General features: G+C 46.0%; 1 protein-coding gene across 3 annotated transcripts in view; it reads left to right on the top strand.

The window, feature by feature from the left end:
• The window catches only part of LOC139389979 (PDZ domain-containing protein 2-like), a 238,085-nt gene that overhangs the window by 99,133 nt on the left and 123,123 nt on the right, over window positions 1-15,829 (top strand). For all 3 annotated transcript variants that reach the window (XM_071137044.1, XM_071137043.1, XM_071137045.1), the window contains exon 3: window positions 7,977-8,550. In XM_071137044.1, coding sequence (XP_070993145.1) covers window positions 7,977-8,550 — 574 coding nt within the window. The remainder of the gene's footprint in view (window positions 1-7,976; window positions 8,551-15,829) is intronic.

Here is a 15,829-nt window from a genome sequence, read left to right as displayed (position 1 = left end):
TCGGGTATCTAGAACTGGTCGGGGTAACAGAACTGGTCGGGGTATCTAGATCTGGTCGGGGTATCTAGAACTGGTCTGGGTAACAGAACTGGTCGAGGTAACAGAACTGGTCGAGGTATCTAGAACTGGTCGGGTATCTAGAACTATGCCGGGTATCTAGAATTGGTCGGGGTATCTAGAACTGGTTGGGGTAACAGAACTGGTCGGGGTATCTAGAACTGGTTGGGGTAACAGAACTGGTCAGGGTATCTAGAACTGGTCGGGGTATCTAGAACTGGTTGGGGTATCTAGAACTGGTCGGGGTATCTAGAACTGGTCGGCGTAACAGAACTGGTCGGGGTAACAGAACTGGTCGGGGTATCTAGAACTGGTCGGGGTATCTAGAACTGGTCGGGGTAACAGAACTGGTCGGGGTATCTAGAACTGGTCGGGGTATCTAGAACTGGTCAGGGTATCTAGAACTGGTCGGGGTATCTAGAACTGGTCGGGGTAACAGAACTGGTCGGGGTAACAGAACTGGTCGGGGTATCTAGAACTGGTCAGGTATCTAGAACTATTCGGGGTATCTAGAACTGGTCGGGGTATCTAGAACTGGTCGGGGTATCTAGAACTGGTCGGGGTATCTAGAACTGGTTGGGGTAACAGAACTGGTTGGGGTATCTAGATCTGGTCGGGGTAACAGAACTGGTTGGGGTATCTAGATCTGGTCGGGTAGCCAGAACTGGTCGGGGTATCTAGAACTGGTTGGGGTAACAGAACTGGTTGGGGTATCTAGAACTGGTCGGGGTAGCAGAACTGGTTGGGGTATCTAGAACTGGTTGGGGTAACAGAATTGGTTGGGGTATCTAGATCTGGTCAGGGTAACAGAACTGGTTGGGGTATCTAGAACTGGTCGGGGTAGCAGAACTGGTTGGGGTATCTAGATCTGGTCAGGGTAGCCAGAACTGTTTGGGGTATCTAGATCTGGTTGGGGTATCTAGAACTGGTCGGGGTATCTAGAACTGGTCGGGGTATCTAGAACTGGTCGGGGTATCTAGATCTGGTCGGGGTATCTAGAGCTGGTCGGGGTATCTAGAACTGTTCGGGGTATCTAGAACTGTTCGGGGTAACAGAACTGTTCGGGGTAACAGAACTGGTCGGGGTAACAGAACTGGCCGGGTATCTAGAACTGGTTAGGGTATCTAGAACTGGTTGGGGTATCTAGAACTGGTCGGGGTATCTAGAACTTGTCGGGGTATCTAGAACTGGTCGGGGTATCTAGAACTGGTCGGGGTATCTAGATCTGGTCTGGGTATCTAGAACTGGTCGGGGTATCTAGAACTGGTCGGGGTAACAGAACTGGTCGGGGTAACAGAACTGGCTGGGGTAACAGAACTGGTCGGGGTATCTAGAACTGGTCGGGGTATCTAGAACTGGTCGGGGTATCTAGAACTGGTCGGGGTATCTAGAACTGGTCGGGGTAGCAGAACTTGTCGGGTTAACAGAACTGGTCGGGGTATCTAGATCTGGTCGGGGTATCTAGAACTGGTCGGGGTAACAGAACTGGTCGAGGTAACAGAACTGGTCGGGGTATCTAGAACTGGTCGGGTATCTAGAACTATGCGGGTATCTAGAACTGGTCGGGGTATCTAGAACTGGTCTGGGTAACAGAACTGGTCGGGGTATCTAGAACTGGTTGGGGTAACAGAACTGGTCGGGGTATCTAGAACTGGTCGGGGTATCTAGAACTGGTCGGGGTATCTAGAACTGGTCGGGATAATAGAACTGGTCGGGGTATCTAGATCTGGTCGGGGTATCTAGAACTGGTCGGGGTAACAGAACTGGTCGAGGTAACAGAACTGGTCGGGGTATCTAGAACTGGTCGGGTATCTAGAACTATGCGGGTATCTAGAACTGGTCGGGGTATCTAGAACTGGTTGGGGTAACAGAACTGGTCGGGGTATCTAGAACTGGTCGGGGTATCTAGAACTGGTTGGGGTATCTAGAACTGGTCGGGGTAACAGAACTGGTCGGGGTAACAGAACTGGTCGGGGTATCTAGAACTGGTCGGGGTATCTAGAACTGGTCGGGGTAACAGAACTGGTCGGGGTATCTAGAACTGGTCGGGGTATCTAGAACTGGTTGGGGTATCTAGAACTAGTTGGGGTATCTAGAACTGTTCGAGGTAACAGAACTGGTCGGGGTAACACAACTGGTCGGGGTTTCTAGAACTGGTCGGGGTATCTAGAACTGGTCGGGGTATCTAGATCTGGTCGGGGTATCTAGAACTGGTCGGGGTATCTAGAACTGGTCGGGGTATCTAGAACTGGTCGGGGTAACAGAACTGGTCGGGGTAACAGAACTGGTCGGGGTATCTAGAACTGGTCAGGTATCTAGAACTAATCGGGGTATCTAGAACTGGTCGGGGTATCAAGAACTGGTCTCGGTATCTAGAACTGGTCTTGGTATCTAGAACTGGTCGGGGTATCTAGAACTGGTTGGGGTATCTAGAACTGGTCGGGGTATCTAGATCTGGTCGGGGTATCTAGAACTGGTCGGGGTATCTAGAACTGGTCGGGGTATCTAGAACTGGTCGGGGTAACAGAACTGGTCGGGGTATCTAGAACTGGTCGGGGTATCTAGAACTGGTCGGGGTAACAGAACTGGTCGGGGTATCTAGAACTGGTCGGGGTATCTAGAACTGGTCGGGGTATCTAGAACTGGTCGGGGTATCTAGAACTGGTCGGGGTATCTAGATCTGGTCGGGGTATCTAGAACTGGTCGGGGTATCTAGAACTGGTCGGGGTATCTAGACCTGGTCGGGGTAACAGAACTGGTCGGGGTAACAGAACTGGTCGGGGTAACAGAACTGGTCGGGGTATCTAGAACTGGTCGGGTATCTAGAACTATTCGGGGTATTTAGAACTGGTCGGGGTATCTAGAACTGGTCGGGGTATCTAGAACTGGTCTTGGTATCTAGAACTGGTCGAGGTATCTAGAACTGGTCGGGGCATCTAGAACTGTTTGGGGTAACAAAACTGGTCGAGGTAACAGAACTGGTCGGGGTGTCTAGAACTAGTCGGGGTAACAGAACTGGTCGGGGTAACAGAACTGGTCGGGGTAACTAGATCGGGTCGGGTTAACAGAACTAGCTGGGGTATCTAGAACTGGTCGGGGTATCTAGAACTGGTCGGGGTATCTAGAACTGGTCGGGGTATCTAGAACTGGTCGAGGTAACAGAACTGGTCGGGGTATCTAGAACTGGTCGGGGTATCTAGAACTGGTCGCGGTAACAGAACTGGTCGGGGTATCTAGAACTGGTCGGGGTATCTATAACTGGTTGGGGTATCTAGAACTGGTTGGGGTATCTATAACTGTTCGGGGTAACAGAACTGGTCCGGGTATCTAGAACTGATCGGGGTATCTAGATCTGGTCGGGGTATCTAGAACTGGTCGGGGTATCTAGATCTGGTCGGGGTATCTAGAACTGGTCGGGGTATCTAGAACTGGTCGGGGTATCTAGAACTGGTCGGGGTAACAGAACGGGTCGGTGTAACAGAACTGGTCGGGTTATCTAGAACTGGTCGGCTATCTAGAACTATTCGGGGTATCTAGAACTGGTCGGGGTATCTAGAACTGATCTGGGTATCTAGAACTGGTCTTGGTATCTAGAACTGGTCGGGGTATCTAGAACTGGTCGGGGTATCTAGAACTGGTCGGGGTATCTAGAACTGGTCAGGGTATCTAGAACTGGTTGGGGTAACAGAACTGGTTGGGGTATCTAGATCTGGTCGGGGTAACAGAACTGGTTGGGGTATCTAGATCTGGTCGGGTCGCCAGAACTGGTCGGGGTATCTAGAACTGGTTGGGGTAACAGAACTGGTTGGGGTATCTAGAACTGGTCGGGGTAGCAGAACTGGTTGGGGTATCTAGAACTGGTTGGGGTAACAGAACTGGTTGGGGTATCTAGATCTGGTCAGGGTAACAGAACTGGTTCGGGTATCTAGAACTGGTTGGGGTAGCAGAACTGGTTGGGGTATCTAGATCTGGTCGGGGTAGCCAGAAATGGTTGGGGTATCTAGATCTGGTCGGGGAAACAGAACTGGTTGTGGTATCTAGATCTGGTCGGGGTATCTAGATCTGGTCGGGGTATCTAGATCTGGTTGTGGTATCTAGATCTGGTCGGGGTAGCCAGAACTGGTCAGTGTATCCAATCTTTCGCGCACTCAGTAATCCTCTTTCACACTGGAGCTAGTCCCCTGACAGCTCTCAATTCAATTCAAGTGGCTTTATTGGCATGAGAAACATGTGTTAACATTGCCAAAGCAAGTGAGGTAGATAATATACGAAAGTGAAATAAACAATCAAAATGAACAGTAAACGTCTCGTTCACAGTCAGTTTATTATCCACATTTCAATCTTTCACGAGGGGCTGGCCGCTTAAATGGATCTGGGTGCGCAGACCCACAAGCCACTTCAGCCTCTCATGATGTGTTCCGTTATTTTTGTGGCCCCCAACCCCTGTCAAAGTTGTCCATCCCTGCTCTACGCAGTCATTAGCTGAGTGTAAGGCACGCGATGCAATGCAGTCTCCTACTCCACAGTAAATCCAACTTTTATATATGATTCTTTGTTTAGGCTTCATACGGTTTGATTTGGAGCCTAGCTGATGTCTTGTCTAACCTACTGAATGGTAAACAAGTCTGCAAATGAGTTTGAACTTTTCAGCCACGATCATGCAGTGTAGTTAAACACGCACGCCCCTGATCAAGTTAATGAGTAGCTGAAATAAAGACCCCCACACACACACACACACACACACGCGTATGTAAATTCCTTTCAAAGTCAGCCAGAAGTGTTTGTAGTTATGCAGGAAGTCACGAGAGCCTGCCAGACGCAGCAGGATCCTGGTAAACCAGGTGATTGTCAAAGGTCATTAGTTCTTTCTATGATGGAACACAGGAACATAATACTGTAGCCAGACTACTGTAGCCAGCATAACATAACCAGACTACTGTAGCCAGCATAACATAACCTGACTACTGTAGCCAGACTACTGTAGCCAGCATAACATAACCAGACTACTGTAGCCAGCATAACATAACCTGACTACTGTAGCCAGCATAACATAACCTGACTACTGTAGCAAGACTACTGTAGCCAGCATAACATAACCTGACTACTGTAGCAAGACTACTGTAGCCAGCATAACATAACCTGACTACTGTAGCCAGACTACTGTAGCCAGCATAACATAACCTGACTACTGTAGCAAGACTACTGTAGCCAGCATAACATAACCTGACTACTGTAGCAAGACTACTGTAGCCAGCATAACATAACCTGACTACTGTAGCAAGACTACTGTAGCCAGCATAACATAACCTGACTACTGTAGCCAGCATAACATAACCTGACTACTGTAGCAAGACTACTGTAGCCAGCATAACATAACCTGACTACTGTAGCAAGACTACTGTAGCCAGCATAACATAACCTGACTACTGTAGCAAGACTACTGTAGCCAGCATAACATAACCTGACTACTGTAGCCAGACTACTGTAGCCAGCATAACATAACCTGACTACTGTAGCAAGACTACTGTAGCCAGCATAACATAACCTGACTACTGTAGCAAGACTACTGTAGCCAGCATAACATAACCTGACTACTGTAGCAAGACTACTGTAGCCAGCATAACATAACCTGACTACTGTAGCCAGCATAACATAACCTGACTACTGTAGCAAGACTAGTGTAGCCAGCATAACATAACCAGACTACTGTAGCAAGACTAGTGTAGCCAGCATAACATAACCAGACTACTGTAGCAAGACTACTGTAGCCAGCATAACATAACCAGACTACTGTAGAAAGACTACTGTAGCCAGTGTAACATAACCAGACTACTGTAGCAAGACTACTGTAGCCAGTGTAACATAACCAGACTACTGTAGCAAGACTACTGTAGCCAGCATAACATAACCAGACTACTGTAGCCAGCATAACATAACCTGACTACTGTAGCAAGACTACTGTAGCCAGCATAACATAACCAGACTACTGTAGCCAGACTACTGTAGCCAGCATAACATAACCTGACTACTGTAGCCAGCATAACATAACCTGACTACTGTAGCCAGCATAACATAACCTGACTACTGTAGCAAGACTACTGTAGCCAGCATAACATAACCTGACTACTGTAGCCAGCATAACATAACCTGACTACTGTAGCAAGACTACTGTAGCCAGCATAACATAACCAGACTACTGTAGCAAGACTACTGTAGCCAGCATAACATAACCAGACTACTGTAGCAAGACTACTGTAGCCAGTGTAACATAACCAGACTACTGTAGCAAGACTACTGTAGCCAGCATAACATAACCAGACTACTGTAGCCAGCATAACATAACCAGACTACTGTAGCCAGCATAACATAACCAGACTACTGTAGCAAGACTACTGTAGCCAGCATAACATAACCAGACTACTGTAGCAAGACTACTGTAGCCAGCATAACATAACCTGACTACTGTAGCCAGCATAACATAACCTGACTACTGTAGCCAGCATAACATAACCTGACTACTGTAGCCAGCATAACATAACCTGACTACTGTAGCAAGACTACTGTAGCCAGCATAACATAACCTGACTACTGTAGCAAGACTACTGTAGCCAGCATAACATAACCTGACTACTGTAGCAAGACTACTGTAGCCAGCATAACATAACCTGACTACTGTAGCCAGCATAACATAACCAGACTACTGTAGCCAGCATAACATAACCAGACTACTGTAGCCAGCATAACATAACCAGACTACTGTAGCCAGCATAACATAACCAGACTACTGTAGCCAGCATAACATAACCAGACTACTGTAGCAAGTAGATTTAATTTGACAAGGTTAGACTATATTCCATAGCAAACAACATATAGGAGAAAGAAGGAATATGTTCAGATATTCATTATTCACTTCTACGTCTTCCTGCCATCCTGAATCTTTTCAGTTTATATTCCTAGGCTGAGTGGGCTTTTCCACTCACTGAACTTGTCTAGATATGTTTTGGCATACTGCATTATGTTTTTCCTGCTTAACTCACAGACACAATTTAGCCTGAAATGACATCTGAAGCGCCATTGAAACTGAAATGGCGTCTGCTTAGCAATGAGCTGCAGTCAGAAATATCAAAGAAGGATTAAGAGTTAGAAGGAAGGACAACGGGGTGATTTACACTGTTAATATGCTCTGAGGAATTTCAATCCGCTACAATACAGTCTTTTCCAAAGGTTTTTTTCATGCCTTTAATTTCCAAATGGCGTAATTCATCAGAAAAGGAGTTCAAATGTGACATCTCCTTTGGTTTTTCCATCTGTTTATCTGTGACTGGGAGACTCCCGTCCCCACACATTCTGACATCTCATTTTATCTTCTCCTCTCCTCTTCTCCTCTCCATCTCCTTTCCCCCTCTCCTTTCCTTCTCTCCTCTCCTCTCCTCTCCTCTCCTCTCCTCTTTTCTCTTTTCCCTCTCCTCTCCTCTCCTCTTTTCTCTCCTCTTTTCTCTCCTCTCCTCTCCTCTCCTCTCCTCTCCTCTCCTCTCCTCGCCTCGCCTCGCCTCGCCTCGCCTCGCCTCGCCTCGCCTCTCCTCTCCCCCTCCTCTCCCCTTTTCTCTCCTCTTCTCCTTCTCCTCTTTTCTCTCCTCATCTCCTCTCCTCTCCTCTCCTCTCCTCTTTCTCTCTTTCTCTCCTCTCTGATTTCGCTCTTTCTCCTCTCCTCTCCTCTCCTCTCCTCTCCTCTCCTCTCCTCTCCTCTCCTCTCATCTCCTCTACTCTCCTCTCCTCTCCTCTCTTCCCTATCTCTTCCTTCTCTCTTTCTCTCCTCTTCTCTCCTCTCTTCCCTCTCTCTTCCCTCTCTCTTCCTCCTCTCCTCTCCTCTCCTCTCCTCTCCTCTCCTCTCCTCTCCTCTCCTCTCCTCTCCTCTACAGTTACCTGGCTGACCAGTGCTGGAATGGCGGCTGCATCTACCTGATCATGCTCCGGAGGATCAAGCGTAAAGCCCCTCTCCCTCCGTGCAATGGAAACGGCAATGCCACCATCACTGGTGGCAGCGGTGGCATCCAAGATGGCCGAAACTCCCTGCACCATAGGAGCAGCGTGTCCTCCGAGCCTCTTCCGACGCAGACCGGTGGCAGCAAACGGACGCGAAAGTTTGGCATCATCGCCCGGTCGACGTTCAATCGTGATAGTAAAGAGCTGGGCCCTAAGAACGACAGCTGGGACGATGGCGGTGGGGAAACGCTGGAGAACGGTTACCGCGGCCACGGAGACTCTGCGATCTCCATGGACACGAGGGTCACGCCCCCAGAGCCTAGTAGCTGCACAACTTCCATGGACACGCCCCCAGAGGAGGAGCCAAGAGAACCGAGGACTGTTCTGCCCCCTCTAGCGATCCCACATCATCTGCAGAACGGGGGAGGAACCGCCACCCTGCCGAATCGCTTCCACAGAGGACTGTCAGAACACAAGACAGAATCTCTCAGCAGTGATGCCTCCTGTCAGGTAAGACAGACAGAATCTCTCAGCAGTGATGCCTCCTGTCAGGTAAGACAGACAGAATCGCTCAGCAGTGACACCTCCTGTCAGGTAAGACAGACAGAATCTCTCAGCAGTGATGCCTCCTGTCAGGTAAGACAGACAGAATCTCTCAGCAGTGACACCTCCTGTCATGTAAGACAGACAGAATCTCTCAGCAGTGATGCCTCCTGTCAGGTAAGACAGACAGAATCTCTCAGCAGTGACACCTCTTGTCAGGTAAGACAGACAGAATCTCTCAGCAGTGACACCTCCTGTCAGGTAAGACAGACAGACTCTCTCAGCAGTGACACCTCCTGTCAGGTAAGACAGACAGACTCTCTCAGCAGTGACACCTCCTGTCAGGTAAGACAGACAGAATCTCTCAGCAGTGATGCCTCCTGTCAGGTAAGACAGACAGAATCTCTTAGCAGTGACACCTCCTGTCAGGTAAGACAGACAGACTCTCTCAGCAGTGATGCCTCCTGTCAGGTAAGACAGACAGAATCTCTTAGCAGTGACACCTCCTGTCAGGTAAGACAGACAGACTCTCTCAGCAGTGATGCCTCCTGTCAGGTAAGACAGACAGAATCTCTCAGCAGTGATGCCTCCTGTCAGGTAAGACAGACAGAATCGCTCAGCAGTGACACCTCCTGTCAGGTAAGACAGACAGAATCTCTCAGCAGTGACACCCCCTGTCAGGTAAGACAGACAGAATCTCTTAGCAGTGACACCTCCTGTCAGGTAAGACAGACAGACTCTCTCAGCAGTGACACCCCCTGTCAGGTAAGACAGACAGAATCTCTCAGCAGTGATGCCTCCTGTCAGGTAAGACAGACAGAATCTCTTAGCAGTGACACCCCCTGTCAGGTAAGACAGACAGACTCTCTCAGCAGTGACACCCCCTGTCAGGTAAGACACAGTATGTTATAGATACAGTATGTTATAGATACAGTATGTTATAGATACAGTATGTTATAGATACAGTATGTATTTCAGTCAAAAGTTTGGACACCTACTCATTCCAGGGTTTTTCTTATTTTTAAAAACTATTTCCTACATTGTAGAATACTAGTGAAGACATTGAAAGTATGAAATAAGACATATAGAATCATGTAGTAACCAAAAAAGTGTTAAACAAATCAAAATATATATTTTATATTTGAGATTCTTCAAAGTAGCCACCCTTGCCTTGATGTCAGCTTTGCACACTCTTAACATTCTCTCAACCAGCTTCATGAGGTAGTCACCTGGAATGCATTTAAATGAACATGTGTGCCTTGTTAAAAGTTAATTTGTGTAATTTTTTCCACCTTAATGCATTTGAGCCAATCAGTTGTGTTGTAACAAGGTAGGGGTGGTATACAGAAGATATCCCTATTTGGTAAAAGACCAAGTCCATATTATGGCAAGAACAGCTCAAATGAGGAAAGAGAAATGACAGTCCATCTTTACTTTAAGACATGAAGGTCAGTCAATCCAGAAAATGTAATGAACTTCGAACGTTTCTTCAAGTGCAGTCTCGAAAACCATCAAGCGCTATGATGAAACTGTCTGTCATGAGGACCGTCACAGGAAAGGAAGACCCAGAGTTACCTCTGCTGCAGAGGATACATTCATTAGTTAACCGCACCTCGTATTGCAACCCAAATAAATGCTTCACAGAGTTCAAGTAACAGACACATCTCAACATCAACTGTTCAGAGGAGACTGAGTGAATCAGGTCTTCAGGGTCGAATTGCTGCAAAGAAACCACTACTAAAGGACACCAATAATAAGAGATTTGCTTGGGCCAAGAAACACGAGTAATGGACATTAGACTGGTAGAAATATGTCTTTTGGTCCAAATTCTTGATTAGTGGTTCCAACCGCTGTGTCTTTGTGAGACGCAGAGTAGGTGAACAGATGATCTCTGCATGTGTGGTTCCCACTGTGAAGCATGGAGGAGGAGGTGTGATGGTGTGGGGGTGCTGTGCTTTGGTGTCACTATCAGTGATTTATTTAGAATTTAAGCCACACTTAACCCGGCATGGCTCCTACAGCATTCTGCAGCGATGCGCCATCCCATCTGGTTTGGGCTTAGTGGGACTATCATTTGTTTTCCAACAGGACAATGACCCAACACACCTCCAGGCTGTGCAAGGGCTATTTGACCAAGAAGGAGAGTGATGGAGTGCTGCATCAGATGACCTGGCCTGCACAATCACCTGACCTCAACCCAATTGAGATCATTTTGGATGAGTTAGACCGCAGAGTGAAGGAAAAGCAGCCAACAAGTGCTCAGCATATGTGGGAACTCCTTCAAGACTGTGAGAATATAATGCCAAGAGTTTTCAAAGCTGCATCAAGGCAAAGGGTGTCTACTTTGAAGAATCTCAAATATAACATATTTTAATTTGTTTAACATTTTTTTTACTTACTACATGATTCGATATGTGTTATTTCATAGTTTTGATCTCTTCACCATTATTCTACAATGTAGAAAATAGTACAAATAAATATATAGAAACCCTTGCCTGAGTAGGTGTTCTAAAACTTTGGACTGGTGATGTGCATATATATATATATATATACTGTACCATCCTGCACTCATCCTCTCATCAGCACTGAAAGAAGACAGTATGTAGCGGTCTCTTAAAGAAAGAGAGCCGTAGTTTGATCTTGGATGTGTGGTCGTCTCCATATGTTTCTGATGTAACTCACCCTGAGAGAGTCTCTCATCTCTGCTCTGTGTTAATCTGGCCTACCACGGTTTAGAATAGCCAGTTTGTTTCCAGCCCAGTGCAGATGTTCCCATGTGTCAGTGTTTTAGCCAATCAGAAGGGATATGTTCCCTTGTGCCAATGATTGAACCAATGAGACAGGCAGATGTTACCATGTTTCAGTGGTTTAGTCAATCAGAGGTTAGGCTTGAGGCCCTTTCAGGATCAGATTGCCCACTCTAACGTTCTAAACTCAAAGGCCTCTGGTTTTAAAGGGCTGGCTGAATTAGAGCTTCAAGAAGATGAAGCCTTTTGAAAGTATACCAAAGCTGTGTAGCATCTGACATGAGAACCAAACTGAAGACAGAAACAGTAGTAATGAAAAAATGAGACAGTCTGGCCATACAGGCCATCTGTCTTAATCTCCATAAAAATCTCCACATGTTCAGTCACCTTTACTGGGCAAATCTTTAAAATCTCTCCAGAAATCCTACCTCCCTATGTACAGTACACTCATGAGTCATCCACAGTGACCAACCTCACCACAGACAATTGAGATCAATCCTAAACAAATAACACTACAGCAAGCTACGTTAACACTAGTATATTTTAATCATATTAGTATGAATCAGGTTGTGTTGGGATAGCGGCAATACACCTGAACATCCTGCATACCAGATGGTGATGTTCCTGGTTGGGACGCTTCTGGACACTCTCTCCTATTAGGGGTAGGACTAATATTAGTGTATCTCTTCCCTGTTAGGGGTAACATTAGCGTATCTCTTCCCTGTTAGGGGTAACATTAGCGTATCTCTTCCCTGTTAGGGGTAACATTAGCTAATCTCTTCCCTGTTCGGTAACATTAGCAGATCTCTTCCCTGTTAGGGGTAACATTAGCTAATCTCTTCCCTGTTATGGGTAACATTAGCGTATCTCTTCCCTGTTAGGGGTAACATTAGCGTATCTCTTCCCTGTTAGGGGTAACATTAGCTAATCTCTTCCCTGTTAGGGGTAACATTAGCTAATCTCTTCCCTGTTAGGGGTAACATTAGCAGATCTCTTCCCTGTTAGAGGTAACATTAGCTAATCTCTTCCCTGTTAGGGGTAACATTAGCTAATCTCTTCCCTGTTAGGGGTAACATTAGCTAATCTCTTCCCTGTTAGGGGTAACATTAGCAGATCTCTTCCCTGTTAGGGGTAACATTAGCTAATCTCTTCCCTGTTCTGTAACATTAGCGTATCTCTTCCCTGTTAGGGGTAACATTATCTAATCTCTTCCCGGTTAGGGGTAACATTAGCTAATCTCTTCCCTGTTAGGGGTAACATTAGCAGATCTCTTCCCGGTTAGGGGTAACATTAGCAGATCTCTTCCCTGTTAGGGGTAACATTATCTAATCTCTTCCCTGTTAGGGGTAACATTATCTAATCTCTTCCCTGTTAGGGGTAACATTAGCGTATCTCTTCCCTGTTAGGGGTAACATTAGCTAATCTCTTCCCTGTTAGGGGTAACATTAGCGTATCTCTTCCCTGTTAGGGGTAACATTAGCAGATCTCTTCCCTGTTAGGGGTAACATTAGCTAATCTCTTCCCTGTTAGGGGTAACATTAGCTAATCTCTTCCCTGTTAGGGGTAACATTAGCTAATCTCTTCCCTGTTAGGGGTAACATTAGCAGATCTCTTCCCTGTTAGGGGTAACATTAGCTAATCTCTTCCCTGTTAGGGGTAACATTAGCTAATCTCTTCCCTGTTAGGGGTAACATTAGCTAATCTCTTCCCTGTTAGGGGTAACATTAGCAGATCTCTTCCCTGTTAGGGGTAACATTAGCTAATCTCTTCCCTGTTCGGTAACATTAGCGTATCTCTTCCCTGTTAGGGGTAACATTATCTAATCTCTTCCCGGTTAGGGGTAACATTAGCTAATCTCTTCCCTGTTAGGGGTAACATTAGCAGATCTCTTCCCGGTTAGGGGTAACATTAGCTAATCTCTTCCCTGTTAGGGGTAACATTAGCTAATCTCTTCCCTGTTAGGGGTAACATTAGCAGATCTCTTCCCTGTTAGGGGTAACATTAGCTAATCTCTTCCCTGTTCGGTAACATTAGCGTATCTCTTCCCTGTTAGGGGTAACATTATCTAATCTCTTCCCGGTTAGGGGTAACATTAGCTAATCTCTTCCCTGTTAGGGGTAACATTAGTTAATCTCTTCCCTGTTAGGGTTAACATTAGCTAATCTCTTCCCTGTTAGGGGTAACATTAGCAGATCTCTTCCCGGTTAGGGGTAACATTAGCAGATCTCTTCCCTGTTAGGGGTAACATTATCTAATCTCTTCCCTGTTAGGGGTAACATTATCTAATCTCTTCCCTGTTAGGGGTAACATTAGCGTATCTCTTCCCTGTTAGGGGTAACATTAGCTAATCTCTTCCCTGTTCGGTAACATTAGCAGATCTCTTCCCTGTTAGGGGTAACATTAGCTAATCTCTTCCCTGTTAGGGGTAACATTAGCTAATCTCTTCCCTGTTAGGGGTAACATTAGCAGATCTCTTCCCTGTTAGGGGTAACATTAGCAGATCTCTTCCCTGTTAGGGGTAACATTAGCTAATCTCTTCCCTGTTAGGGGTAACATTAGCTAATCTCTTCCCTGTTAGGGGTAACATTAGCAGATCTCTTCCCTGTTAGGGGTAACATTAGCTAATCTCTTCCCTGTTAGGGGTAACATTAGCTAATCTCTTCCCTGTTAGGGGTAACATTAGCAGATATCTTCCCTGTTAGGGGTAACATTAGCTAATCTCTTCCATGTTAGGGGTAAAATTAGCTAATCTCTTCCCTGTTAGGGGTAACATTAGCTAATCTCTTCCCTGTTAGGGGTGACATTAGCAGATCTCTTCCCTGTTAGGGGTAACATTAGCTAATCTCTTCCCTGTTAGGGGTAACATTAGCTAATCTCTTCTCTGTTAGGGGTAACATTAGCTAATCTCTTCCCTGTTAGGGGTAACATTAGCTAATCTCTTCCCTGTTAGGGGTAACATTAGCTAATCTTATCCCTGTTAGGGGTAACATTAGCTAATCTCTTCCCGGGTTAGTGGTAACATTAGCTAATCTCTTCCCGGTTAGGGGTAACATTAGCTAATCTCTTCCTGGTTAGGGGTAACATTAGCTAATCTCTTCCCTGTTAGGGGTAACATTAGCTAATCTCTTCCCTGTTAGGGGTAACATTAGCAGATCTCTTCCCTGTTAGGGGTAACATTAGCTAATCTCTTCCCTGTTAGGGGTAACATTAGCTAATCTCTTCCCTGTTAGGGGTAACATTAGCTAATCTCTTCCCGGTTAGGGGTAACATTAGCTAATCTCTTCCCGGTTAGGGGTAACATTAGCTAATCTCTTCCCGGTTAGGGGTAACATTAGCTAATCTCTTCCCTGTTAGGGGTAACATTAGCTAATCTCTTCCCTGTTAGGGGTAACATTAGCTAATCTCTTCCCTGTTAGGGGTAACATTAGCTAATCTCTTCCCTGTTAGGGGTAACATTAGCTAATCTCATCCCTGTTAGGGGTAACATTAGCTAATCTCTTCCCGGGTTAGTGGTAACATTAGCTAATCTCTTCCCTGTTAGGGGTAACATTAGCTAATCTCTTCCCTGTTAGGGGTAACATTAGCTAATCTCTTCCCTGTTAGGGGTAACATTAGCTAATCTCTTCCCTGTTAGGGGTAACATTAGCAGATCTCTTCCCTGTTAGGTGTAACATTAGCAGATATCTTCCCTGTTAGGGGTAACATTAGCTAATCTCTTCCCTGTTAGGGGTAACATTAGCTAATCTCTTCCCGGTTAGGGGTAACATTAGCTAATCTCTTCCTGGTTAGGGGTAACATTAGCTAATCTCTTCCCTGTTAGGGGTAACATTAGCAGATCTCTTCCCTGTTAGGGGTAACATTAGCTAATCTCTTCCCTGTTAGGGGTAACATTAGCTAATCTCTTCCCTGTTAGGGGTAACATTAGCTAATCTCTTCCCGGTTAGGGGTAACATTAGCTAATCTCTTCCCGGTTAGGGGTAACATTAGCTAATCTCTTCCCGGTTAGGGGTAACATTAGCTAATCTCTTCCCTGTTAGGGGTAACATTAGCTAATCTCTTCCCTGTTAGGGGTAACATTAGCTAATCTCTTCCCTGTTAGGGGTAACATTAGCTAATCTCTTCCCTGTTAGGGGTAACATTAGCTAATCTCATCCCTGTTAGGGGTAACATTAGCTAATCTCTTCCCGGGTTAGTGGTAACATTAGCTAATCTCTTCCCGGTTAGGGGTAACATTAGCTAATCTCTTCCTGGTTAGGGGTAACATTAGCTAATCTCTTCCCTGTTAGGGGTAACATTAGCTAATCTCTTCCCTGTTAGGGGTAACATTAGCAGATCTCTTCCCTGTTAGGGGTAACATTAGCTAATCTCTTCCCTGTTAGGGGTAACATTAGCTAATCTCTTCCCTGTTAGGGGTAACATTAGCTAATCTCTTCCCGGTTAGGGGTAACATTAGCTAATCTCTTCCCGGTTAGGGGTAACATTAGCTAATCTCTTCCCGG

This window comes from Oncorhynchus clarkii, chromosome 30, assembly GCF_045791955.1.
Source record: "Oncorhynchus clarkii lewisi isolate Uvic-CL-2024 chromosome 30, UVic_Ocla_1.0, whole genome shotgun sequence".
Classification (NCBI taxonomy): Eukaryota; Metazoa; Chordata; class Actinopteri; order Salmoniformes; family Salmonidae; genus Oncorhynchus; species Oncorhynchus clarkii.
This window is presented reverse-complemented; position numbering and strand designations above follow the sequence as displayed.